Source organism: Odontesthes bonariensis, chromosome 3, assembly GCF_027942865.1.
Source record: "Odontesthes bonariensis isolate fOdoBon6 chromosome 3, fOdoBon6.hap1, whole genome shotgun sequence".
In the NCBI taxonomy this organism is placed as follows: Eukaryota; Metazoa; Chordata; class Actinopteri; order Atheriniformes; family Atherinopsidae; genus Odontesthes; species Odontesthes bonariensis.
In genome coordinates this window covers 31,667,024-31,692,839 of record NC_134508.1, presented here as the reverse complement: position 1 = coordinate 31,692,839, position 25,816 = coordinate 31,667,024, and the positions used below count along the sequence as shown (strand labels likewise).

The 25,816-nt window shown below is 40.8% G+C and overlaps 2 protein-coding genes across 2 annotated transcripts; both read right to left on the bottom strand.

The window, feature by feature from the left end:
• Positions 1-59: 59 nt before the first annotated feature.
• On the bottom strand, positions 60-18,772 carry mov10a (Mov10 RNA helicase a). The gene is made up of 22 exons (XM_075461565.1): positions 18,327-18,772; positions 18,144-18,246; positions 17,866-18,026; positions 10,635-10,873; positions 10,284-10,530; positions 9,990-10,130; positions 9,731-9,893; positions 9,347-9,498; positions 9,086-9,256; positions 7,980-8,127; positions 6,365-6,526; positions 5,030-5,133; positions 4,802-4,899; positions 4,327-4,425; positions 4,061-4,148; positions 3,840-3,957; positions 3,162-3,353; positions 2,992-3,063; positions 2,765-2,890; positions 2,567-2,655; positions 819-940; positions 60-435 (listed from the first exon to the last, which is right to left on the bottom strand). The coding sequence occupies exons 1-22, from the start codon at positions 18,452-18,454 to the stop codon at positions 407-409; spliced, it is 2,952 nt and encodes a 983-aa protein (XP_075317680.1). The 5' UTR covers positions 18,455-18,772; the 3' UTR covers positions 60-406.
• An 846-nt stretch (positions 18,773-19,618) lies between these two features.
• On the bottom strand, positions 19,619-25,012 carry LOC142377452 (F-actin-capping protein subunit alpha-1). Its single transcript, XM_075461563.1, has 10 exons — positions 24,928-25,012; positions 23,390-23,453; positions 23,240-23,291; positions 23,076-23,139; positions 22,743-22,949; positions 22,581-22,660; positions 22,356-22,434; positions 22,183-22,254; positions 21,983-22,045; positions 19,619-20,526 (listed from the first exon to the last, which is right to left on the bottom strand). The coding sequence occupies exons 1-10, from the start codon at positions 24,961-24,963 to the stop codon at positions 20,386-20,388; spliced, it is 858 nt and encodes a 285-aa protein (XP_075317678.1). The 5' UTR covers positions 24,964-25,012; the 3' UTR covers positions 19,619-20,385.
• Between the last annotated feature and the right edge of the window lie 804 nt (positions 25,013-25,816).

The window sequence follows — 25,816 nt, the reverse complement described above, 5'->3', positions numbered from 1 at the left end:
TCGGCCTGTTTTGCAGCACATGGAGCCATTCGAGGCAATAAATGAATAAATAACTGTGGTTCAAATAGTAAAGACTTTATTTCATATACGTCCTCTTATCGGAGAGGAATTAAAAGGAGTTTAAGTAGGAATGACAACATTAGTAAGACGTGGTGATGAATTCAGTGAGATTAAAATGTACTGCTCTTCATTTGCTGCTGCTGAAAATGTTTAGCTTTTGCACAGCCATATCAAGAATTATTCAACTTTAAAAGTCATATTCAAAAAGACCAAAAGAGTCAAAGTGTAAAAAGCACTAATTAAATTTTCTCATGTAAGAAAATGTCATTATTTGAGGATGCCAATCCTGGGTCCAAGGAAAAATGTTGCTCCCTGTTCTTCCATTCAGGGTCCACTTACGCTTTAGTTAGAGCTCTCTCTCCTCGCCTGCAGGCACTACAACAAATGAGAGAAAACACAAAAGTAGTTTTTCATCAGAGGAAAATATCACAATTCTAGTCCGGCAAATGATGCCACCTTAAGTAAAAAGCTGCATTAACCCACACTGTGGCTGTTAATGATCCGAACACCCACTTAGTCTCAGGCTTAATGAGGTTTCAACCTGAAACAACTGATTTCAAAATGAATAAATAAATAAAAATGCTCATCACGATTTCCTAAAACCAAAAGGTGACGTCTTCAAATGTCTGTATTTGGTTCAACTAGCAGTTGACACCTCAAAAACAAGCTATTTACAACATTATAATGACAATTATCAGCTGTTGCCAGCTACTGGTGCAAGCTTGGAGAAAATAAGCATAAAGAAATAATTGATCTACTTGTTCCATCTTCAGAACCAAAGATTCTCAGGGAGGCCATTTTTGCCACAAACTCTTCTTCCTCTTCATACTTTAAATCCAAGTCAGCATAACCCTTCATCTCCTTACAGTAGCTGATGAATCTGAAAAAAACCAAAAACAAAAAAAAAACAGACAGATTGAACAAATATGGAAAATAAATCTTTAAGAGTCCGTATGAAGCTAATTTCACTGTTTGTTTTCTCCCACAGCTCAGCCCCTTCTGATCCTCTCTGAAACGACTCCAGCAGGTCAGCTGATTGTTGCAGGCTAAACAAGCCATATAGTGTTGTAGACACGATAGAACAGAGGCCTGGGCTACAAACAACTACATAATTAACAAAATAAATAAACAAAAATCAAACTTTGTCCGGCTTAACAGCACTCAAACTATTTAAAATAGTTTGTAAAATTCAACTGCTGACGAGAACTTTTATACAAACGACAATGAACCTTCACTCCCAATGATCACATTCTCAATTTAAAGAAACAACATCTTTTCCTCTGAGCCCTTTTCAGACGTGGGATATGCAGCATTAACAGGTTCACGTCTCTGTCTTTTAGGTGGGGTTGTGAGCAGTTGGTGTCTTACCTGCAGTAAAAACATCATGACAGTTATTTAGTTTCAAGTGTTTGTTTTCTTTTAATGGTAAAAAAAAAAAAAAAAAAACATTGCTCCTCTGGTGGCCTCATCCTGAGTGGCTTTAAAGCTTTAACTCGTCCGTTTGGAAAGCTTCTGAAAAATTATTTGAGGTCTACAGCAGGTAAGACACTGAGTATAAGTACTAAATGCAACCTCACAGAACAAAATATCGCTTTAATGTTTCCTGAGCTCTCATTGAATCAGACAGTGACGCAGAATCCTGCGGCAGGCTGGACAGATGAGACACACGAGGGTCGAGGTTTCTCCCCCTTAACAAGTTTATGTGAGAGAACAAAACATACCAGTCTTGGATGGACGCGGTCGAAAATGTAACTTTTCTACTTGTTTAAGCTTGTTGAACTGATTGGCTTCCCACTCTTTAAGAGTAAACTGCACTCCCAGTAGGAAGGTGTCACTGCCTGGCAGACACTTTGCATGTCCAAAACTATTATTTCCAAAGAAATGGAAAAAGCTTGTGTTGTTGACTTAACTGAATACACATGAAGTCGGATAACATTTTCAGTTTACTTTCAGCTCTGAAAAGTGTTTACCTTCATTCAAGAGGCTGGATGGAGTTAGAAATCTTTACTCACTGTCTGATGATCAGATGGACTACTGATGTTTGTATTTATAAAATCTACCCACAGACAAAAAAGGGCGACTGAGAGCACTAATTTATATTCGGAAAAAAAACACAAGCGAGTGTGTCAGGCAGCCAGAGCAGAGAGGCTGCAGCATGCTCATAAAATGAGAACATTCAGATCACTTTTTCCCTCCTCATTTGGATCTGGCGCTGTGAACATGCTTAGGTCATTCGCCTAATAATGGTGGTGAAAACCATCGAGATGGAAAGTTTTGTGGATTTCCTTGATATCACAATCACTGAGACTCCTCTAAACAGTCGTTCATAAACCAAATAAAAAGCCACAGCTACTTGTGTGCGTGCTCATAGGTTGATGTGCCAGCAGGAGGTTTCGTGACATGTTGAAAGTGAGTCGAAACTAAGTTGAACAAAGTAAGGCCCCTCAGACATGAGGCTGAAGTTACTTCAGAACTTTAACCAAACATCCGGGCTGCTTTGACTTACTTCTCCCAGATTGGGTCCGTTTTGAGGATCACGGGGTTTCCGACGACAATAAGCAGGGACTTGGCTCTTGTCAGGGCCACATTGAACCGCTACAAAATACATACAGGCATAAATAAAGATTTGAATCACTTCTTTAAAGATAAACACATCTGCGGTGCATACAGTTTCAATCTAATTTCCAATAATGAAGAATGGGACCTTTTTATTTGATAGGAATCCAATATTGTAGTCTTTGTCCATCTTAAAGTAGCTGGAGCTACTGCGAACAGTGGAGACCATGATGATCTTCCTCTCTTGTCCCTGAAACTCCTCCACAGATCCCACCTAATTTCATGATGAAAAATGACCCCACATCGAACACAATCCTCAATAATTAATCAAATAAATTTTCCAATAGGAGTGAGCAGGACGTATTCCCAGCTAACCTTCAGTTCCTTGAGGTCAGTCCATCGACTCAGGCCTGGGACAGACTTCAGGGCCTTCTGGATTTTCTCAACCTGAAACAAAAGCAACGAGGCTACTGATGTGTACAAATATCTCTTACAGCCACGTTCTCCTGGCCTTTAAAACACAAATGAGCATCACATAGCCTCACTTGTTTCCTGTATGGGGTGATTATGCCGATATCTTTAGGAGAGAGCTTGGGCAGACCCTTCTTTCCTTGTGTCTCCACCAGCTCGGTGAGGTAAGAGACCAGGACCTCAATCTCAGACACATTGAAGAAAGATGGACTGTTGGCCTCTCTCTCATCTTTCCCCATCACTCCGTGGAAGATCACAGGGAAACCCTGTTGTAGTGGAGAACAAGAAGTTATCAGTTAATATGTTGAATGCTGTGTGTGAGATTGAAAATGATGGGCAAATCAAAATATGGGTGGTTAATAGAAACAATCCCCCTATGTTTTTATGCTGTACAAGAGTTTTAGAACGTTTATCAAACAACAGAGCTCATTGATGTCGTGGGCACTGTTGCCATAACGACATAACATTTTTATGTCGAAAGCATGGCTGGAGCATTCAAATTCAAACAGACATACATAGGGGATATTACACATAAAGTTAAGGGACTTCTGAGACAATTAAAAATTTACAAAATTCAGTAGAGGACGAGATTTTCTGTAGAAATAAACTGCATTTGGTTTATTTGAAAGAAATTCACTGTAGAATTCCGTATTATTATCATTATAATTGTCACATTTTTAATTTTGTTTGGTTTATATAACCACTAAATGCGAAGAAGCGTCACACCACAATAAACATCCCAACAGCTGCACCTTTTTGGGAAGGCCCTTCCAGTTGCAGTAGGCCTCGCGCTCCAACTGGTCAGCGAAAACCTGCAATTCATTCTGATAAAACAACTCATTGGGGATTTTCAGAATCGCACCATGAGACCTGAGAAGAAAGAAAACAAGACAACAGTTTTTAGTTATCAAAACAGGAGCAACATAAACAGGAAACTTCCACCAGGACAATGGAGGTTATAGCTGAGACTCACCTGTAGTTTCGCAGCAGTTTGGTGACAAACCGGGTGTCAAAGTCTCGATATAATTTATGTTTCATCAGCCTCTCCAACAGAGACAGTTCTGGAGGGAGTTTAAAAAACAGATTATTATTAGATCATGTTATTAATCTGAGACATGATGGAAACAACAAACATTCACTTTCTCCCATAAAACTGCTAATGATACACAGAACAGTAGCTAAAGTCATTGGAGACGACATGTCCAAGCAAGTAAAGGATAATTCCCACCCTCCTCTTACCGAGTCCATACTGAATTGCAAAAGGAGATCGAAGGATTGGCCCCAGCTGCTCGGGATCTCCTGCCAGCACCAACTGACCCTTCTCTGCGCTGAGCAGGCCTGTGAAACAACCCAACCAATCAGAAACAGGATGCATCAAATTCACTCCATATAACCTGATACCCCGTGCGTTGCATATCAAAATGTGAAAGCATGAACCAATGATCAGTCTGAGAAATCGCTGCATGCTAACTTTTGCGGTTTAACTAGCTTAAAATAGCTTAAAAATAGTTTAAGGCATCATTCCACATGATTGTATATTCTGATGCAAAAATTTAACTAAAATGAACTCACTGTACCTAAAACGACTCTTTATGAAGTTCCGTTTCTAGTTTGATTAATTCAAAAAGAAAATTGGAGGCAAAAATTTCTAGATCGTTTTTTCACGGTTTCACCAAACCCAAAGAGTTTTGTTGCTAAAACCTTCAGAATTCACCTGCAAAGGCAATAGCGCACTCTGGCTCTGCAGCTTGGCCCGCTTCATCCACAAACACATGCGAGAAGTGGTCGACTGGGATACCTCCAGTCACCAGTCTAAAGAAAAGAAACACACAGATCAATTTTACCACAGCAAACAACACTGAATAACGTGCCAAACGTCAAATAGAACTCACTCATGTTCTGTGAAGAACAGATACTACATGTACAAGAACGTAGCTCTCACCTGCCAGCTGTGAACAGAGTTGTGACTATAACCGTGTATTTCATCAGAATTTCTTTCTCTGGAAACACAAAGCAACCCTGTCTGTCGTCCCAGTTAGAGTATTTCTGAAAGACACGTAGGATGTGAAAAGTTTTCTGCCCTCTGACAGCTTGTTTGCTCTATTACAGACATTTATTTTGGGCCAGCATAACTAGGGATGGGAATTGATAAGATTTTTACGATTCCAATTCCATTTTCGATTCTGCTTAACGATTCGGTTCTTTATCGGTTCCCTTATCGATTCTCATTTGGAGAAAAAGGACAACAAACCGGTCGATAAGCATCAACTTTGTTTAGTTTAGAAGTAACACGAGTCATGACCTTACAAACCCTTACAAACGTCTATCATGGCCTGGGTAATTTAACTCTTCCCTGCTCTGGTGAAAGGAGAAGCTGGAGGTAGACGTGAACTGGGGGTAGTACCACCAGCCTCTGGCTCTCATGATTTCATCTAAATGTAATGCATGAGAAGGCATTCATTTAACCTTAACCGTTACTAACAGCAGGTTTTACAATGAGGCAAATGGCGCTAACATGATAGGCAGTGTTTGTTAGTTAGTTAGTTACCTGCAGTGTTAGCCGAGGACATGCTAACGTTGCTGGGTTCAGATTCACCAACGTTAGTCCGGAGCGGATCGAAAACGCGACATTCATTCATAGTTATTGCATGTTGGTAGCATTTCCTCTCTTTGGTGAAATATTCACTTTGCAAGTTGCCCTGTTGTCGTCTTTTTTTAGGGATGTGTAACCAAACTTTCGAGCGTTTGAACCGCTTGGGCGCCATGTTTACTGTTGGCTGCTAGCTGCACTGGACTCGCAACGCAACGTTGCGTGGTGACGTCATTCGCGCCCACTGGAATCGATAAGGGAATCAAGGAATTGAAACACTGGGAACCGGTTCTTAACAAGAACCGGTTTTCGATTCCCATCCCTAAGCATAACCGTGCATTCAAGAAAACAGAGGGTGGTTTCACAGCAAAACATTTTAGAACGTGCACAAAGAAAAAACTCTGAGCTGGTTACTAGAAGCTTGGATAAAAAAAAAAAAGGGCCATGAGTGGTTTAGATCAAACCATCAAGCTCACTGACAATCGGAGTTATGACCATGAGGAATCTGGTGAAGATGCAGGTCCATCTGTCTGACTTGTTGAGACAAGAAAATGTCTCTGATTTCACCCACATTTAGACTAAAAGACTATGGGATGTAAATATATTACGAGTAAGAAAATCTAGACAGGACTTCTCATTCGTAGAGGAGATGTTGTCTTGTGGTTCACATTAAATTGGGATGCTCACCAGCAGGTTCTTGGGGATGCTGCTCGGCTCACGGCTGTAGGCGTACATGCGGTAAACCTGATAAGAATTGGTGTGAACAATCAGTCGCTCGCAGAGCAAGTCGCACGCACTGTTTGAGGGTGCACAGGCGAGGATGTGGGCTGATGGATTTGCCCTGTTGACCTGACAATATAAGAAAATTAAAAACGCATTACTTAAAAGGGAAAAACTTTGTCATATGCAGTAATAACTTATCAATGCAGTGAATGATAGGTTTAAATGTTAACAAAGGGATGCATAATAATGCAGTTTTGCTGTTATCTGACATGCTGTAACTTTCAAACTCATTTTGGTCCCTTGCTAACGGTGCTACCACTAAACGCACACATATTTCCACTGAAATGTTATGACGCTTATTGTGATAGTCTGTGTTGTGGCCATTTATTTTTGTAAATCATAAGTTCTATCAATTTAGTTTTCTTTGGGCAGTTAGAATATACTTTAGTTAGTTTGGATTTTTATATTTGAAATTGTTTAGATTATTTTGGCTAATTATTAATTAGAGAGATTAAAAACACACCAGGGGCCTGTTGGAAGGGCTTTTTGTATGTCAAATGTCCAGTGTGAAGACGGGAGGTTTTGGTAAAATGATTTTTTGACCACTTTTTGAGCTTGTAAAATCAGATTAAGTTGACTTTCGTTTTTCATCTAAGTTGTAAGAGATTTTTAGTCATCGTTTTGTTCATATTTTTTGTTGGAAATAAACTACATATATTTTTTAAACAATCAAGTCTGAAGTGCGTGCAAGAGTCAAACCACCTGTTGCCACCCACGGCCACGGAAAATATAGTTTGAAAACTTAGAAGGCCGCGACAGCCTGCTTGATGCGAGGATACGAGGCAAATGGGCAAAACAAGAAAAATACATAACCTGACATGGAAAACACGCCACATTCATTGTCATAAACATTTTCCAACAAAACTGGAAACTTTGTCGTGTTTAATTAGACAATTGCATTCTCAATCGGTCCTGTTAGTCCGGTGTCGTTGTGCGTCCCCAGCTTCGCAGCAAGCAGAAGCAGCACACAAACACAAAGAATTTTAGAAGCCCAGGATGGTCAACTTAAAAAAGCATTTCCCCATTTTCATCAATCTTACAACATCAAAGTCTAAGGTTAACAGAAAATGAAGTATTCTTTTTGTGACTTTCTACCCTTTTACTGACGAACAACTTCCGGTGACACAAACCTCAATCAACGCAAAAGATTGGAGTGACAAATAGGACACATATACATCTTCTGTATGTTTTCTACAATGTTTTGGTTATACATTAGTAAGACTTTAATGATAAAACTCTGGGTTTTAGCCGTATCGAGATGATACGTTGGCGCAGTTGTTACTGTGGCAACCAAAGCAAACAAGCAAACAACCGTGAGCAGACTGAATAAAATCTCACAGACAGGCGGAAATACACAGCATCACCATCTTTGTTCTTCACAGACAAGAAAAACACAGAAATCCATCATGCGAGATCCATTTGTCTGGTTCATATGGAGTGCATCTCCATTTCATATAGAGGAAAGATAATTATAAAAGTCAACAGAGATTTAATATTAACGGTCTTGGAAGCTTAATACCTGTTTAATAGCTTCAACCAGAGTGATTGTCTTTCCCGTTCCAGGAGGCCCAAACACAATATAGGGAGCGGGCTTTGATGAGCCGGCTGCAATGCGCCGGACAGCATCCCGTTGCTCTGGGTTGTCTTCCAGCTCACGGTTGAACATACTAGAGAGTGAAGCAGGAATGGTCTTTAGCACTTTGCACTTAGATGAAACACATGTGGGACAGATGCCATGAACAGGGTTTAATGAAGCAAAAACCTAAACTGATTCTCGTGACCAAAATAAAAGCATATTTCAAAATATTCTATTTGAAACATGTTCAGGAAAATAAACCAAACTAAAGTATTTCGTCCTGTTTGGACAATAAGGCAGAAAAATGCCTACGAACGTTGGTTATTAAAGGGATATTCATGTATCTATTCTCTTAGTAGGGTTGTGTGTAGGGCTTATGAATAGTCAGTAAGTATGTTTACATATAAGTCAGAGAGAAATCGAGTATCTAAAAGTTGGATGAACACACCTCGATAATGCGGTTTGAGATTAAATCACTCCAGCATGTATAGGCTAAAGGAGGCAGCCGAATTTCCAACAAAGCTGCTCCTACCTACATCCTGTTTTTTTCCCATCAGACGGCTTAATGAGTGAGAGAGATTGTGACAGAAAATCAGCGCATCAGGATAACAGGCCTTTCAAGCTGGGACCGATGCACCTGCTGCGCATCGGTGTCATGCGTGAAAGAAAAGAGGCAGCAGAGGGAGAGTGAAGTTGATTTGCTGCTGAACCTCCCAGCAGGGCAGGTTGTAAGAGAGGCAAAATAGTTTATGTGTGCAAAGGCAAGCCAGCGTAGCTGAGCATGCCACCTCTCACTCAGCTGATCCCACGATGCCAGCTTGATGCGTGTAAACACACACCGATGCACCGATCTACCACTCTCTGGCATTAAACTCGAACCGTAGCTTGACTGATTACCAACCCCCCCCCCCACCCCCCCACCCCCCCAAAAAAAAAAAATGTCCCTTTAATAGCAGCAGACTGTTCAAACTTCTCTATAAAACACCCGGAACACATGAAACGTGGTCCTCTGAGGTGGTTACATCTCTGTGTTTGTTCCTGATACAGACCTGAGTTCAGGCAAGGGAACATTAGCCACGGCTGCACCCGACGGGAACAGCACCTCCTCAAGCCGATGCTGCACTGCCAAATCCACAGCACGCTGCTGCAGCTTCAAAGTCAGCCTGTTGATTGTGAACTCCACGTCGAACTTCATATTGCTGATAAAAGTCTCCAACAACCTCAAATCAGTCAACAGTGGGTAACATGTCAGTTAGGTTCTGAGGTACTCCAACTTGCCTGAGGTCACATATCAGTGTTCCAGCTCTTACTTGTTAGAGAAGCCCAGCTTGACTCTATCCAGCTCTACTTTGTGTACATATCCGGTGTACACTGTGATCGGTGAACTTTTCTCCGCAGATTTGGTCGCCCACAGACAATCTCCTCGTAGTACAGATGGACGATTTTCAGCAACACCAGGGACCTGTACATTAATAGAACTTACTATTCCATTCTACAGCAGATCGTTTTCATGTCTTACAAGTATACATCTCTGCAGGTTATTCACATTCTTTTGGCTAAATTTTAGTTGATTAAAACTTCTCTTTCAACAGTCCTTTTAAATACCAATACACCCAATTTCAGTGTGCAATTGACTCTCCCTTTTAGTCACAAAAATCATCATTTTCATCAAACAAGACATGAGGACTCTTTACTTTGAGTATGAGCAGTTTTCTGTTGCCTTGGTCTTGAGTCATGATTTGATTGCAGAGGTCATACTTTCTGATGTCCACTTCCATCTGTATCTCTTCCAAGTAGAGCAGGAGGTGGAACCGACGGGAGTAGTTCTTCATGCTTAAGGACGAGTTGAGGACACTTCTAGACATACAGCGCAGATACAAAGAGCTTAACTCTATTAAATGCTTGACTGACAGCAGGAACAGTTCATTGCAATAAGTTAGGCTGATCTCTCACTTCACTTCTGTAAACTTCTTTCTGGCGGTTAAAGAGAGGTGCTCATAGTACTCCAACCCGTGTTTGGCAAGTTCCTTCAGATACTTGGGGCACTTGTATTCTCCTAATTTCACAGCCGTTGTCGCATTCTGGACAGTAGAACTAAGGAGAACACGACACACCATATGACTGTAATAAGTGTTGATAAAACACAAAGTCTATGTTATGTTCCGGGTCACTTTTTTTTTTTTTTTTAGCTCAGCATCATATTTAGCAACATCCAATTAGATATATTAACATCTTTTAACAGCTTACCCCTCAGGTGGTTCTCCCTCCACCACCACTTTAACATCGGGTTTGGATGGAGCCACTTTGAAAGGTTGATATGGAGCCACAGGCCTCAGCTCCACAGCCAGAGGGGTCTGCACTGCACCTTCGATCTCTTTGACAATCGCAAAACGCACCGGCGTTGGCAGATCAGCTATGAACTCAAAGTACATCAAGACGGGGAAGTATCCTGAGTGCTTAAGTGTAAACCGAACCATGATGTCATAGCTCTCTCCTGTGGAATAAAAGAAGAAAGCAGGGATCCACAATTATTTGCCATCAACTCTGTGTATTTTTCATCACTAAAAACGACAAATGGTGGGTGTTTGTGTGTCTCACCTGGACAGAGGAACAGCGGACAGGCTTTAGACACTCTCCTTTCATCCACCAGGGTGAAACAGAGAACCCTGCTGAGGGCAGTGTAGTAGATGAAGTTGATGTTGTTTGGGCCTTTGTTTACAATGTGGAAAGTGACAACGAACGGCTCCCTTTGAGACACGGTGAACTGAACCTTTCCACCGCTCGCCGCAGGTTCTGAAGCGATTTCAATGCCCTGCTTATCAGCCGTCATCTCTTTCCTGTGAGAGATAGACGTGATCAGGCTGTTCATTGCACACTTTAAAACACTTCTGATCGTGCCTGATGCGAGATGCCACCGTATCTCAGAGAGGGTGCACATAGAAACAGGGGCACATTTTTCACTCCATGCAGGTTTATTCACAGCACAGAGCAGAAGTAAGCAGAGTTATCATAAGAATAACAAACTAGGCAAAGGGAACGCACCTCTTTTTAAGGGAAAGGGGGCTGTCACTTCTGTTTATACTTAGAACATCTTATATAAATAAAATCTGTTTCTGACATTCAACAAAATAATGCTTTTACTTAGTATTCCCAGTAAACGACACGCAATCACATGTTTTCAACACAGCATGCTGAAAAAACATGACCTCCAGGTCATAATAACCCAGACATAACATTGTCTTAAAAGAAACATGAAAAAAAAACTACTTTGCTGAACTTGAGAGCATATATTTGGGTGTCTGAAGTTCCTATCAGCCATCCCAGCTCAGCGTATTGTTGTCCAGCCCTCTTATCTTATCTCCTCCCAACTTCAAGTTCAACTCACGCTGCATTCGATGTGTCCCAGAATTAGAAACTTCACACTCTTTAACACTTGCTATTTGTTTCACCATTTACAGCAAATTCTCATCAACAGCCAATAGTTTAGAAAAGTGAAAGAAATCCACTGATGGAAATCCAGAAACAGGATCTTTTAGTTGGTCCGTTCCTCTATCCCCGTCTATTCGACACCGGACAGGTCGCCAGTTCATCGCAGCAGAAGAGGGTTTATGGGGAGAAATTTCAGCCCTAAAATGGGCCCTGGGAGGGAGATAGTACTTTTGAGTGTTATCCTCTAAAACACAACTAATAACACACAATCCCCCAGAGAAAAGTATATCATGGACGGATTTTGTTTTAGTACAGCCGAAGCAAACTCCGTGTGGCAGTGACCCTGACCCTGAACCTGACATTGGTGAGGAATGCAACCGACCCAGGGCTGAAATAATCACTAAGATCTGAGTGCTGTTAGTTAAGATGCAGCTAATTAGACAAGTCTCAGTTCCCTTTTTGCAACACATATCAGTTGCACCAGCAATCTGCCTTCCCACAGCTCTTTCCGCCGCTCTCTCATACTTTCTTTTCCTCGCTGCAGGTTTCAAATATGCATCCAATTCAGGCCCAAAGTTTCCACTCACATATGATCATTTCACTTAGAAAAGATTGACACTCCTGTTGTGGGAGTGGCACAGTTCATAGCTAACTGTTATGATTTCATATACCCATTAACACAAAGCCATTATACAATATGTCAAAGTCATATACTTGAGTGTTATGTATCATAACCAGGGCTCCTCTGACTGGGCTTTGTAATCAAGAAACAACCAAGAAAGTCAATGCAACCAAGTGGTTGGCCTAACAGCCCAACTTCAAATATCTGATACATCTTTATTGTAAAGTTGCATCCTACAAAAAGTACATCTGGCTTTATGCTGTTAGATATTAATGAAGGAAAACATCATAAGCTTCTGACAACTGGTGATCATGTCACAGAATGCTGTGATAAAGTTGGGTTCTGCCGGCAGAGTATTTCTTTTAAACAAGATAATAACAAGTTTTAGGATGGAGGGAAAAAAACTTACTGGGACTTATTTGTATGGCAGACAAAATAACGCAGAACAAAAAATAAAGCTGCGTCAGCAAAAAGACAAAGCGGAAACAAGAGACCGCGAAAAGAAAAAAGCAAGAAGGAAGGAAGAGTATAGAAAACACACCACAAGAGAAGCATGAAAAATGAAGCAATGAGTCATTGAGTGAAGCAGACGAGGAAGGAAGTCGGGTAACCTTTCGGGAGTTGGGCTCCGTCATGGTGCAGCCTATATTTATGAGTAAATCAACTGCTTTAGTTACTTATTATTTCACTAAAAAACTTTATTCTCTTCCTTTCTGAGATAACTTTATATGAGCCTCTGTAGGACTAACACTGTTAAAATCAATATGCTTAAAAAGTGTGAACGTATGTAACATTACAGGGGGAAAACATGATGTGTGGATAGATAAATAAGCAGCATGTTTTGATGAATACTTTACCATTAACATTATGGTTTACATACACATGTAGCTCGACTTGGACAAAAGATCTCCATTTCTTAGTGTACAGGCCTGGCCTGCTACCCGTGTTAAATGTGTATTACACAAGGCTGGTGACTAGGCCCACTAATCCTGCTACTGCCAGACAACTGCTGCTGAAACTGGTAAAGGTAAAAATGTAGGCTAGATATTAGTTTTCATTAATAAAAAAAAAAGCAAATACATTCTGAACACTGCTACACATTTTAGACATAAAAGTATTACTCCCCACATGCAGAGAGTATCACTAAGACGGTCTGTATTACTGTGAAAACCTCTGTTTCACCTCTGGGATCTGCTCTCTCCTGCCTCTCACATTTTCTCTTGCTCTGTCCTGACCGTTTATCCAACTCTCTCTCAAACACTCTCTTCCTGCGTTCTCCTTCTATGAGTACCCAAAAAAGAGAATCTGGTGAACTATGACCTCCATCAATTTGACAACTTTTACTAAATTAATAAAGCACATCAGTTGGTCTGGGTCAGACTCAACATTTACCATTCATCATCATCATCTCTGAGCTTAGCTTGTAGTTTACTGGCCTCCTCACTTTAGTCCTTGTCTTGTTTTCATGCTGAAGCCAAAGGTATTTCATCACAAACTGCCAAACTCCTGATGTGGGTTTGAAACAGTGTGCTGTCCCAGTTTGGACCAGGATTTGACTCAGGAGTTAGTCTCCAACACTTTAAAAACACCCTCAAAATGAGTGGAGTCGAGAAGGCAGTGTAGATGATCAGAGCTTGATGCAGTAGAGTTTATTCCATCACACAGGACATAAAACTGAGTCAGCCTGGAGCTAACTGAAATCTGTGCGGTGCTACATCCTCTTTTATACCTTCAGTCTTTGATGAAGCCCTGACTTATTGGAAAAAAAAAAAAAAAAAAAAAGAGATAATGGACCAGAGATAATGGTGTCATATTCAATCTTTTTTTCCTTAATGGTTTCACCCCCACTCTCGGCCAAATATCCAACCACATTTGATTAAAAACCTTTATTTATTGTGCATTAATGCTGTTAAAATTGGCTTTGTTCTTGGACATTATAAATGAAATAGTCTCTGTACTTTTCCACGATGACCTAAAGTGATCCAGGCATAGTGAGACAAAACAATTAGCCTGGGAAAGCAGGTGCAAGATTCACACACACACATTGTTTGGCTGATCCAGAGAATATGACGAAGCATGTTGAACCTACTCACGTCCAATCATACTCGGTCGAGTGTGAGTCCAACCTATGTGTCATATAAATACAAAAGATACCCGGAAAGCGAGACTCGACCTGACGGATTTCCAGCGGGAGCTCTGTTCCACTGAGCCCAGCGCTGATATGCTTCATGACTACCATCGAGCTAATCGAGCTAACAATGCTCTTCACACAATCAAATGAATGTAATGACTTTTCATAACACCTGTTAATTATTTTTGATGTAGTGTTTATCTCATAATAATAATAATAATACAGTGAACGTAGTGACTTACTTGATGGAAATACAGTGTCCAGAGTGTCATGGTCTATAGCTTTTACTCCTACAGCACCTGGACTCATACATGGGACTGCACGTTTCCTGCAAGATGTGCAACGCTTCACATCAGATCTTAAGTCAAAAACTCCTCAAGAGTGACTGCGGTGCTGCTCTGCACGCTGCTGCACAGATCTAGATGCATCTATACTGCAACACTTTCTCGATGGAGATAATGAATAATGAAATGACCACCCACGGCTATAATAAAGACACTTCTTTGTCTGTGACATCTAGGTTCGTGTCTCAACTTATTGTCCCTTACTACAGATTTTGGCAGGTTTCTCTGTTATGAGTGCATTAACTGGGCCTGGAAGGGAGGGGTCAGGGAAGGGCCATGAGGATGAGGCATGGGTGAACTCCAGGAACCTCCGTATCTACAACCATATTAAGATGTCAACATACAATTTGTGTTGAACATGGATCTTGGTTCTTCCTCTTTCTCCAGAACCCATGCGGAGTGTCTCAGGCATTACAGTAACTGAATTTCATGTTTAGTTCATCAAATACAGGACATGGACATCCTGAAATTGAATATATGAATCAGTGTTTTTTACAGGTAATTAGATATGAAACATGTGAAACATGTGAAACACAGAAGTTCAGTCTAGACTTTTCTGGGTTTAGTTACAATTCCGAGTCTCTGTTCTTCATCTGTTGTGACGGCTTGATAGAAGAAAAAGAAGAGTAATTGACTTGGTAGTCTCCATAACCCCTCCTGGCATCATCCGGCTCCGGAGGTTCACTATTTCACACCACAGTCTGCTTTTTGCTGAACCAGCAAGCACAGCCACGCAGTCCATTACCTCTCTGGAAATCTCAAGTTTGGGAGGGACCCTAAAGTTCCCAGTGGGATTTAAGTAAGTTGATGAAGAAGCTCTGGTCATTTTCCGGTCATCTCTGAGGTGTTTGCTGGTGAGCCAAGCGGTGGAATACGTGATGAAGCATTGTACCAGTACAATAAAAAATAAAAAAATGCTGTGGAAGCAGCTAATTTGGGGGTGATTTTTAGTTAATTATCAACCAGAAAAGGTCCGGCCATTTCTTCCTTAATGACAGCAGCCAACTTGCTGGGACTTGCCACGAAAAGCCTTTTCACACATGCATTTCAAGCTGGAACTGATGCGCTTTCTTTGTTCATTGGTGTCATGTGTCAAAGCACAGGGGTCCTTTGGGGTCCAAGTTGATCAGCCGCTAATACGCCTCTGTGTGTGTAAAGAAGAGCAGGCATCACAGAACTCAGCGCTCTAACCAACTTTGCTGTCGTCACAGAGTTGATTCCTCCTGCTTGATGTGTAAAAGGAAACACTGATGCTGAGCTGAACCTCCTCTGTCTGGCATGTGTGAATTACTAAAGAGGACCGGCAGCAAGTAAAGTAGGATGTCTAAAGTAGGTGTCCTGTGTACATTAGAGATACAGTATGGGCTCATACTCCGAAATGAGTTCTCGGCTCATTTTTTGTTGGTCCGAATTGCAAATCTTATCCTAACTTCTTTACTTTGGCCAAGTCGCAGATTTCAGAGGAAGTTCTAATCCAAGGCTCGTGTTTTCCCAGAAATCACCCGATCAGTGACAAATGAATGCCAGCACAAATACAAACACACAACTGGATTATCTGTCGACATGTGCATGGATGTGAGGTTGCTGATTTTATGCCCCTGAGTTTATCAAATCAATTTTTCATTTGTATATAGCATTTCATGGCACCGAGTCATGAGTCTGAACTGAAACTGGTGCAAATTTATTCTGAAGTACCCATTTTTCCATACAACAGGCTGGAAAGTTTCAGTCATCTCGCTTGAACTAATACAGAGCTTCTTCTGCAGGACTCTGCACACCTCTACACAGACAGCTGCGACACCAAAGCGAAACGGTACGCAAACTAGTTTTAAAGCTTGAAAACTTATCACTGAGGAAATTATTCTGTCTTTTGCCACTCTTCCCCTTCAGCTAATCCAGAACACAGTGGGAAGGAGGAGGCACAATGAAACCGACGATTATCAGTCATGAGAATTTCCAGCTGATAAAGTCAAAGCTCTTGGATCTTTGATCTCACATCTGAGCTCACAAGCCACAAATCTAAAAGTCACACCTGACTTGGTTTGAAATGGGACATGTGAGATAAACAACAAAGGAAATAATTAAAACCATCTGTTTTTGGCAACTCTGGCGACTGTTTCATACACTTTTATTATCTAAGGGTCGCTCACTATGGCTCCTTTTATGTGGGAGTCGGGCACGGTTTAGTGTGATTGATGGTTCGTAGTGAAGCTCTGAAACTTCCTGTTCATATCAGGAGACGGCACCAACCATCCCCCGGGTTACCAGTCTAATGGAGTAGTCACTATAAGAGTCTCTTATTTGTTTTTGAAGCTCTGAATGGATTAGCTTTTCTTTGTAAATTTACTGGAGACACTTCTCACGTCACTGTCTTGATAAAACTGTTCTAATTTTGTCCGGTGAAGTTATTTGTTTATTGTTTTGTTGTCAACTTGCATCTAAATTATTTCTGGGAAACCTTTAACGCCCTCGTGACACTTAAAAATGCTTTACTTGACGTAAACCCAACATAGAGAGCAACAAGTTGCGCAGAAAACTGATGGGAGAGGAGAATGTGTGTCTGCATGCCACTGAAGGGCCAACTGAAGTCTCCACTGAAGGGAGACTTAACATGACCTTGCAATTTATCTTTTCTCTTAAAGAATGTGACCTCGTTACATCCTGAAACATAAACAAGTCAGTGCTCTCTGGTGGAGAAACTATGAAAAGAGTTTCTAAATCCCCTTAAAGTTTGCTATCACCTACTTACTGCTCTGATTCACATTTTTTTCTGTTTCTTCACTCAAACACACGTTAATAACTGCATGTGGAGTGGGACAACGACAGTGGTCCAGTTAAACGGCCGGGTAGAGCTGTAGCCATCGCTCGAGTCAACTGCGCATGTAGCCGTACTGACAGAGCAATGAAACCTTCAAGCACAAAAAAAAAAAAGGGCTCCTAACTCAACCAGGGTTGAAGCGAAATATATCAGACAACATATTCCTGAAGACAACTTAAAGGAATTACAAGGAAGCTTGTCTAAGAGGGTTCAGGCCGTATTGAAGAAAGGAGCTGGTCATACCAAATTTTGACTTTCAAGTCGTTAGAAATATACAAACTCAATTTTCCTGCCTTCCTGGAAATGTATAAAGAAACGTGTGGCGGCTCAAGACTTTGGCATCAAATGGTATCAAATCCTACATATACCTGCTTACCATCTGCCTCGGCAAGCTGGCTGTGGAGGTAGACACTTATCATAAAAAGGGTTTGACAATAATACTAGAAAGAACATGATCTTGTTGCATCTCACTGACCCAAACTTACCTGTTCAGCCTCATCTTGCTGAGGATATCTGTCGCCACTTTCTTCTTTGGAGTCAGCACAAGTGCCTGTGTGCTTGTCTCTGGTGTTTTCCGATCCCTGGAGCTGAAACTGTGTCTTTGGGGGGCCCGGGGCCTTCTCCACTGATCAGAATACACCCGAATCTACCAAAATAATAGCGCCATGCATCATTATTTACAAGCAAGCTAAAAGCTAAATATGTCCATAGTTGTGTCTGAACAGCAGGGGCCATATAAACAACAGACAACATCACATCTTACCTGAGGTTTGGCATGGGTGTAGATTTTCCCCTGTCTTATTTGGACTTTGTTGAATTTCACAAGAGCATAGAGAACACTGGAAAAGTTGGGATGTTTTTGTCCTCTGTGAATGCAGACGTGAGACATGCATCAGAAACCGAGCAGGTCGACACTGAACGGGGGAAAAGACTTTTTGGAGCCTACCTGCCCTTAAACTCGGCGTTGTAGATGCTTCGGATCTCAGTTTTGCTGTTGTTGGAATTTATTCTGTCTCCGAGAAATTCAATAAACTCTCGTCCGGATTCCAGCGACTGAATTAAATACTTCGGCATGTCGACTTGCTTCCCAGGTCTAAGCTAATGACTGCCGATCATTAGGTTGAGAATGAGGAAGCTCATGTGCTGGCTGGTGTTCAACTGACAGTTTCCCCAAGTATTACTGTGGCTGCTTGTCACCGTCAACTAGCGTCGTACTAGCACAGTGTTGTCCGCGACTTCAGCGCACGTTCTGACGTTCACAGTGTTAAGCTAACAGTCAATCCCCCAGACGTTTCCTCATTCAAATTATCAACCTGAATATATGGGTCTACTATTTGGCCGTTAGGCGCAAAGCTCGCGCTCAGGAACACTCTCCAACGGTTGCTGTCAGGGAGAGTCTACAAATTCTTCACGAAAGCAGAGCGAAACGCTTTCAGCGACTCAACAAAATATTAGTTAAAAACGAAATGCTTTTAATTTGTACGGCTTCCTAAATACAGGAAAGCAACGCCTTCTTTTTTTGGTCCCATGTAACGAGTGGCCCACTTCGGCCAGTCAGGTTTCTGTTGATACTCCCTGCCTTCGCAGATATTACATCATTGGAAGCAGATCAAATACACGAGTCCTTCTTTTCAAATATGTTTTCACTAAGTTTGAACTTATTATTCCTATTAATAGTACTAATAATTGACGTAGTCACCTTTTATCGTTACCTAACCCACGACTGTTTGATTAAAAAGAAACAAAACTAAAGTACAAAAAGCTATCATCCGACTTGTATCTCCTTATTTTTGCTTGATTTTAATTTGTATTTTGCCTTGATGAATGCCCCAAAGGAGCAATAAGCTTTCAACCAAGGAGTATTTTCACAACTTTTGCACCTACAAACACAAATCAATTTAAACTGCTTGAAATCTTATAAAATGTTGCTCAACCAACTGTTTCAGGTATGTACCAACGTACATAAGAGGATAAACTTTAACGAGCTTGAAAGTCAGATGGGTATAAGATTTATAAGACAAAAAAATATACACAATAAGTCATGATTTTACCAATATTCATTGATTTCTTTAAAATTAGAAATATTCTAAATACGACTATTTTTCCTTTTGTCTAAATATTGTGAAACACTGACTCATTTTTAATACAAACCCCTTTCTGCTTAATGACTTTATCGAGTAAATCAAAAACATTTAAGTATCTTAATAACAAAGGATCACCACATCTCCGAGGACCACATTTGGTGCAATAATTTTATTTCATGAATAATAAATGTACTTACAGTTTGTATAAAAAATATAGCACAGGCTAAAGGCAAAGAGCTGGCACGAGGACACCGATATTCAATCAGTTCAGGGGACAGAGAGAGGCAGAGGAAGTAATCCTCAACAGGGAAAACAAAAACTGCTCCAGAAATAGGACAGAAAAAAAAAGAAAAGAAAGATATTTATGTTGATGTAAACCTGCCCCTTACAACCTAGCTGCAGGAATGTATTTTTTAAAAAAAAAGCACGGGATCTTTTGACTGAAATTTGATGCAACCGAGTTTCTCCTGTCGGCTAACATTTCAAACTGCATTTAGTACTTGCCTTCAAACAAAGAAATGTGTAGAGATATTAGAAGCTCTCAAAGAATAAAATATAAAAAATGTAAATTAGTTGCTACATGAGAAGTGGAGAAGGGCTTCTGGAGGATGTGTCCCCTGAAACACTGAGGGATCAGACACATGCACGTATTATGTAGATGTGAGAATTTGGATGGCAGGGCCCAGCCTAACTTTCACAGTGTCACCAAAGGCATTATTTGTTAAAAAATAAAAAATATACGGTTACAAATGAGCAACAGTAACACCACTTTATGTCTTTTTTTTTTTTTTTTTTTTAAATGAAGGCATTCCCACTCAGTCCCCAACAGAACCTGTAACTCTCTGAAAGGACATACAGTGCGTTATGCTGCTACAGCTTCTCCCCAACCAGTCTGTCGTAACCCACGACAGATGCCGACCTCTAGGCATTCTGCATCTCCTTGCCGATCTTGTAGCTGAGGATCTTGTTCCAGTCAATCTTGGTGCGGGTGACCGGGAGCTGTCTACGTAAGGCCTTGAATGTGGTGTCTGACATGGTCTGATAGTTCTCAGTGATGGCCACCTGAAAGACAAAAAAAAAAAAAAAAAGGTACATCAGTCATCATTTCTACCAATAGACACTAAATATATCAAATCAAAATCAAATCAAATTTATTTGTATAGCACATTTCATGTACAAAACAATTCAAAGTGCTTTACATGAAATAAAAGCATTGCAGCAGGGAGTGGAAGAAGCATTAAAAATACATAAAAGAATATAAAGAGAAACAAATAAAATAATTTAAATTAATTTAATATACTATGATGCAATTTCAGTGCGACACCTCATTTCTTTATATCATGCCAGAAAAACAAGAAATAGGCTCAATGATAAACTGAAACAAACCTAAATGGAAATGCAGTTTGTAAGGGAAAGACAGAGTTCTAACAAGCTTAAAAGTAAACATTTGATCACTTGTATTCTTCAACACTTTCTTCTTTCTTGCCATTTCTTTAAGTATTCTTCAGGAATAGTTCTCCAGGTTTCTTGAAGGACATTTCAAAGCTCTTCTTTGGATGTTGTCTGCCTTTTATTTTGATCTCTGTCAAGAGGATCCCACACTGCTTCGAGAATAATAATATTCTGATTTTCAGTCCACTTCTTGTGTCATTTGGCACAGCTCAGCCTTTTCTCCCTGTTTCCCTTCCTTAAGAATGGCTTCCTGACAGCCAACCTTCCATGGAGACAGTCATTGGATCAACTGAAGGGTCAGATAAATCTCTCGCATCATGCGTCTGGTCTTTGCTGGATTTATTCCTACTTCTTAAGGACATCGCTTTTAGATTAAGTTCATCAGCTGTAGATAGTTGTTTGACCTTCCTCTCTGTTGTCCTCCACTTTTCAAGGACACACCAGGCTAAGATATGCCAAGTTGTCAGCCGATAGCCTTTTGGGACACAACAAGACTACTTTATGTCTGTCCAACTGTGTCATATTTGATCATTTCTGTAGTTGTTATTGTTTATTATTGTTCATTATTATCAAATGTATGCAACTGTTATCAATGGATTTTCATTTTTAAAAAATCTGCTCTTTTTAGGCTTGAAATGTTCAGTTGTTTAACAAACAAAACAAAGAAAAAAAACGATTTCTGAGAAAACGCTCGGGCACGAGGACAGGACGAAACCCATCCATCCATCCTTCCATCCATTTTCTACACCCGCTTAATCCAACTCTGGGTCGCGGGGGGCTGGAGCCTATCCCAGCTGCCATTAGGCGTGAGGCAGGGTACACCCAGGACAGGTCGCCAGTCCATCACAGCAGGGCGAAACCCGTAAAACTATTTCTCAAGAGGACTTTAAAAAGAGATTCTGTTTCCTTGGAAACAAAATACAAACGAAGACTTTTGCACAAGAAACAACGACACAAGAAAAAAAATCTTATCTTGTAAGGGCTTCAAACAAAAATGTCGTAAACCAAGCCACAGTTCTTCTGTTGCTTTCAGAGTTATTCTTTTATAGAGGCAATTCTCACGTACCTGGTATTCATTCTCAGCTTCCTCAATAATTTTCACCAACTCCTTTGCAGTTTGGCTCTCATTCTGTAAAAACATACATTTGTGGATTACTTAAAACAAACAAAAGAAATGAATCAATTAAAAACTGTGGCACACAGCACAGTTAAGACAATAATCTGAAGAGAAGAAGCTTTATAAAGAGAAAAGAAAGAAAGACTTACAGACACAGTCAGTGATTCCTGTATATCTTTATGGCTGACCAGCTGCACATTCCCGTCCTCATAATAATGTACCTGTGATAAACAGAGAAAATAATATCTGGGACAATACGATAAAGCAGCGAGATTAACCTCACAAGAAAGCTTACACTGAACCCAATGATCAGTCAACACACCTGTACTTTTAAGACTCCAACCAGCTGTGCTGTAGACTGCGAGACACTGAACTTCCATTCAGATCTGTAGCGGCCATTCCTGGAAACAGAAAATGTAGAGGAAAGTGCTTGAAAGCCGACCCTAAACGCATCACTGTCTCTACCCTGCACAACCACAGTACTCCAGTTAGATTTGATTAAGAAGTTTAAAAAGACATCATTATCCTTTAACCGCTATCAACTTACCAGAAGTTTTTAGGCTCAAATTGATGGCCCTCGATGCAAGCGATAATAGTCTTCTGGCCATCGATGGTCTTCCCATAAACCTGAAATAAATGAGACAGGATCAGTTATTATGTGCCGTGCTGAACATGGCAGCTGCAGTGCAGACTGGTAGAATGAGCTCACGGTGCAGACTCCACTGGGGTAGTGCTCCTTGACGTAGGCCCTCAGAACAGAATCACAGGCATCTCTCCATGACCGGAGCGCCGCCTCGCCCTCGTGGGGCTGGGGGTCGCTAGCCTCCTTCCTCAGGTGGTCGAACTTGAAAGAGATCTTGTTGTGTGGGTCAAAGAAGCGGCCATTGCCCAGGTCTCCGTGCTCGGTTATCAGAACCTACAGAGGACGCAGGAGGAGAAACCTGCTGTTACTGTGCTAGCTCATGAGGACATGAACACGAGGACTGCTATTACAGTTTGATTTGGTTTGATGAGATGAGAAAATAGTTCAAAGAATACTTGCCTGATCTTCATATCCATCAATTTTGGCACGAGAGAACTGATCCATATTGTACTGGGCGAAGGCACTGTATTCAAAGAAAGATTACAACCGTAAGTGTCATTCAGATCCAGAAAGTCGGTCTGCATTTGCTGAATAGAAAAAGAAATTGAAGAAATTAAACTTACTGAGATGACCCATCCCTGAGAAGACTATCATTGTTGAGCAGAAGACGCACATCTGAAAATAATGAGCGTGAAATAAGTTTCTGTTTTCTTTCACAGGTGATTATTGCAAGCAGCCTTGAATTAAAGATGTAAATCATAAAGAAGGCTCACCGTTGAAAACTTCATTGAACTCCCCTGGAGGAGCGTGCATCACAAAATTGGCGGCAATACGGACCTGGAAATGTACAAGTTCATCATAATACTTTAAAATACCTTGAAGCATCACGTGGTCTCTAAACAAAGAGACAATTCAGGGTTAAGTCGCCTTCCTCTTCTGAGAAACTCTGATTAAGGGGAAAATTATTTTTCTTTAAATCAAGACATTTCATTTGGATGTAACAGGTAAAATCTAAAAGTGAAAAAGCCACATGTATCCACTAGAGAGAAGCAGAGAGCAGTGGGCTAATATTCTTGGCCGGATTGGTAGCTCTACCACTCCTTAGATGGCAGGCAGTGTACTACATGTCACCCAAGGGCTTTTCTTAGCCACCAGTATGCAAGTGTAAGCATGTGGTGTCAAAACCTTTGAGTAAACTAGTTGTTAGAAGCTGCCTCTGCTCTCATACGGCAACTTATAACAAGTTAAAAACTTTGATAAATCAACAAAGCAAAGAAGGAGGAAGCTTTAACCGGCCCCGCTTCTTTGTGTCGCTCACAGATAGGTTATTATGTGGTGTGCCAGTGATGCCGTCCATCAGGCAGGCAGGGTTATTGAAGCCTCCGGGGCTAAAGCTGGCACTGACCTACAAATGGGCTGTCCGGCTGAAAGAGCAGAGTGACTTTACTACGAGTAACCTAGTTTCACTAAAGCCTCACTCCATTCAAATCCCAGAAAGCCCTCACAGGCTCAGACTCAGCTCTATGTCATGTTTGTTTGTTTGTTTTTTAAATAATAATAAATAAATAAAAAATCAGGTTTATGGCTGCTAGTTCAAGAATTTCAATCTTGTCATTACATTTGGAACAATTAGAGAGGTTTACTGTAGTAATACCAGGAGGATTAAGCTCCTGGCCACACCATCAGCCTTAGGAATGCAAAGCGTAACTTTACAACATGTTACAGCCTGATGCAGGCGGCTCGACCAGTCACTGCAAGACCCAGTGTATGTGCAGCATCTGCCGACACACAGCAAAAAGTTACTGCCTGACTAATGCACTCAAAACAGACCCAAAGTCGAGTATGTGCATCTTGATTAAATCTCTGATCTTACCGGGACCAGTTTAGGAAGCTAAGCTTCTGTATAGTAAACTGGGTGTGGATGGTGTTGTGCAGCGATGCTCTGTCATTATCCTTACTATAGATGCAGGAAGTAGCCCGACTTCCCCCGGTTTAGCATTAGCGAACCACTGCTAATTATTCTTCATGCACACTCATGCTAAATTAGACAGCATATTCAATCACTTTCGTGAGATTGGACACACAGGGTCGGAATCGAACACGTGTAGGCTTCCATTGGAAATGTTCACAAGAGGAAGGTTTAATGCTCAGCTCCAAACTGTACAACATTGCCCTGGTTTAGCTAGCTCCACCAAAACTTAAAACGCCCCGTTGAGCAATTCATGCAACACCGAGAGGTTTTCACAGAGCACGCAGTTTCAGAAAGCGCTTTAACGTAAAAGGAAACATCATTTCTTAAAAATAATGATACCTTCTCTTCATCGCTGAGCTCTTCGAAATCTGCCATCTTGACTCAGTGAAGTGTTAACAAAGCAATGATGGCTAGATGTTGCCAGGTATGTGTGTATCTCCTCCCAGCACACCGCCCAGTCCGGAAATCGGTGACCAAAACCTGCATGTTTTCTAGAATGACTGACTTTAGAGACAGAGATATGATCACAGATAGTGTATAATGAATAATATATGTAAAAAAATATATATAAATATTGGCGAATTAGATACCTAAATGATCAAAGGTCTGTAGGCTGAAATACGAAATACTTATCACAGTCTCAAAACAGTTTTTTTTTTTTTTCCCAAAATGATGGATTCTGATACCCTCTCCAGATTAACTGGACTGTTTGTACACGATCTTAAGCAGCGTTTTTTATCTTGAGAAAATCATATTATACAATATTTTCATCCAAAGCATAACGCTGGCAATCTTCCAACCTGGCAACCCCGCCAACTTCAAGTTCTTTGGGGCAGGTGATTCATTTTAATACTGTGTAGTATATACTGTACTCTCTGATTGGAGCATTAGAGTTGTCCAAAGGCCATATATCTAGAAACGCCCATAAAATCAAAACATCCCCTCATTTAGTCACTAACTTCTCCAGAAGGGTACAACTGTGAATGGGTGAGAGGAACAGATTCATTTTTACTGTCCCGTCATCAGGTCAGAGTAAGATCTGAAAAACTGAAAGTTTTCAAAAATAGTCATTTTTATTGCACTTACTAAAAATAGATAGATAGTATTGCTTCACAGCACTTCACAAAAACAGCAAAAACAAACAGAATGAGGTAAGATAACTAGATTAAAAGTATAAAGTATCTATGAAAATCTATGAAAACTAAACAGATATTTTAAAAGTAAAAAT

What these genes read in the sequence shown, in the direction of transcription:
- mov10a (XM_075461565.1), bottom strand. Translation starts at nt 18,454, where the DNA reads ATGCCGAAGTATTTAATTCAGTCGCTGGAATCCGGACGAGAGTTTATT. An exon ending in ACACCCATGCCAAACCTCAG is followed by an intron (nt 18,027 to 18,143) that starts GTAAGATGTGAT and finishes TTATTTTGGTAG; the next exon opens with ATTCGGGTGTATTCTGATCA. An exon ending in GTTCCCTTGCCTGAACTCAG is followed by an intron (nt 8,128 to 9,085) that starts GTCTGTATCAGG and finishes TTCACTCTCTAG; the next exon opens with TATGTTCAACCGTGAGCTGG.
- LOC142377452 (XM_075461563.1), bottom strand. Translation starts at nt 24,963, where the DNA reads ATGGCAGATTTCGAAGAGCTCAGCGATGAAGAGAAG. An exon ending in CTCAGGGATGGGTCATCTCA is followed by an intron (nt 23,140 to 23,239) that starts GTAAGTTTAATT and finishes CTTTGAATACAG; the next exon opens with TGCCTTCGCCCAGTACAATA. An exon ending in TTTGAGCCTAAAAACTTCTG is followed by an intron (nt 22,435 to 22,580) that starts GTAAGTTGATAG and finishes TTCTGTTTCCAG; the next exon opens with GAATGGCCGCTACAGATCTG.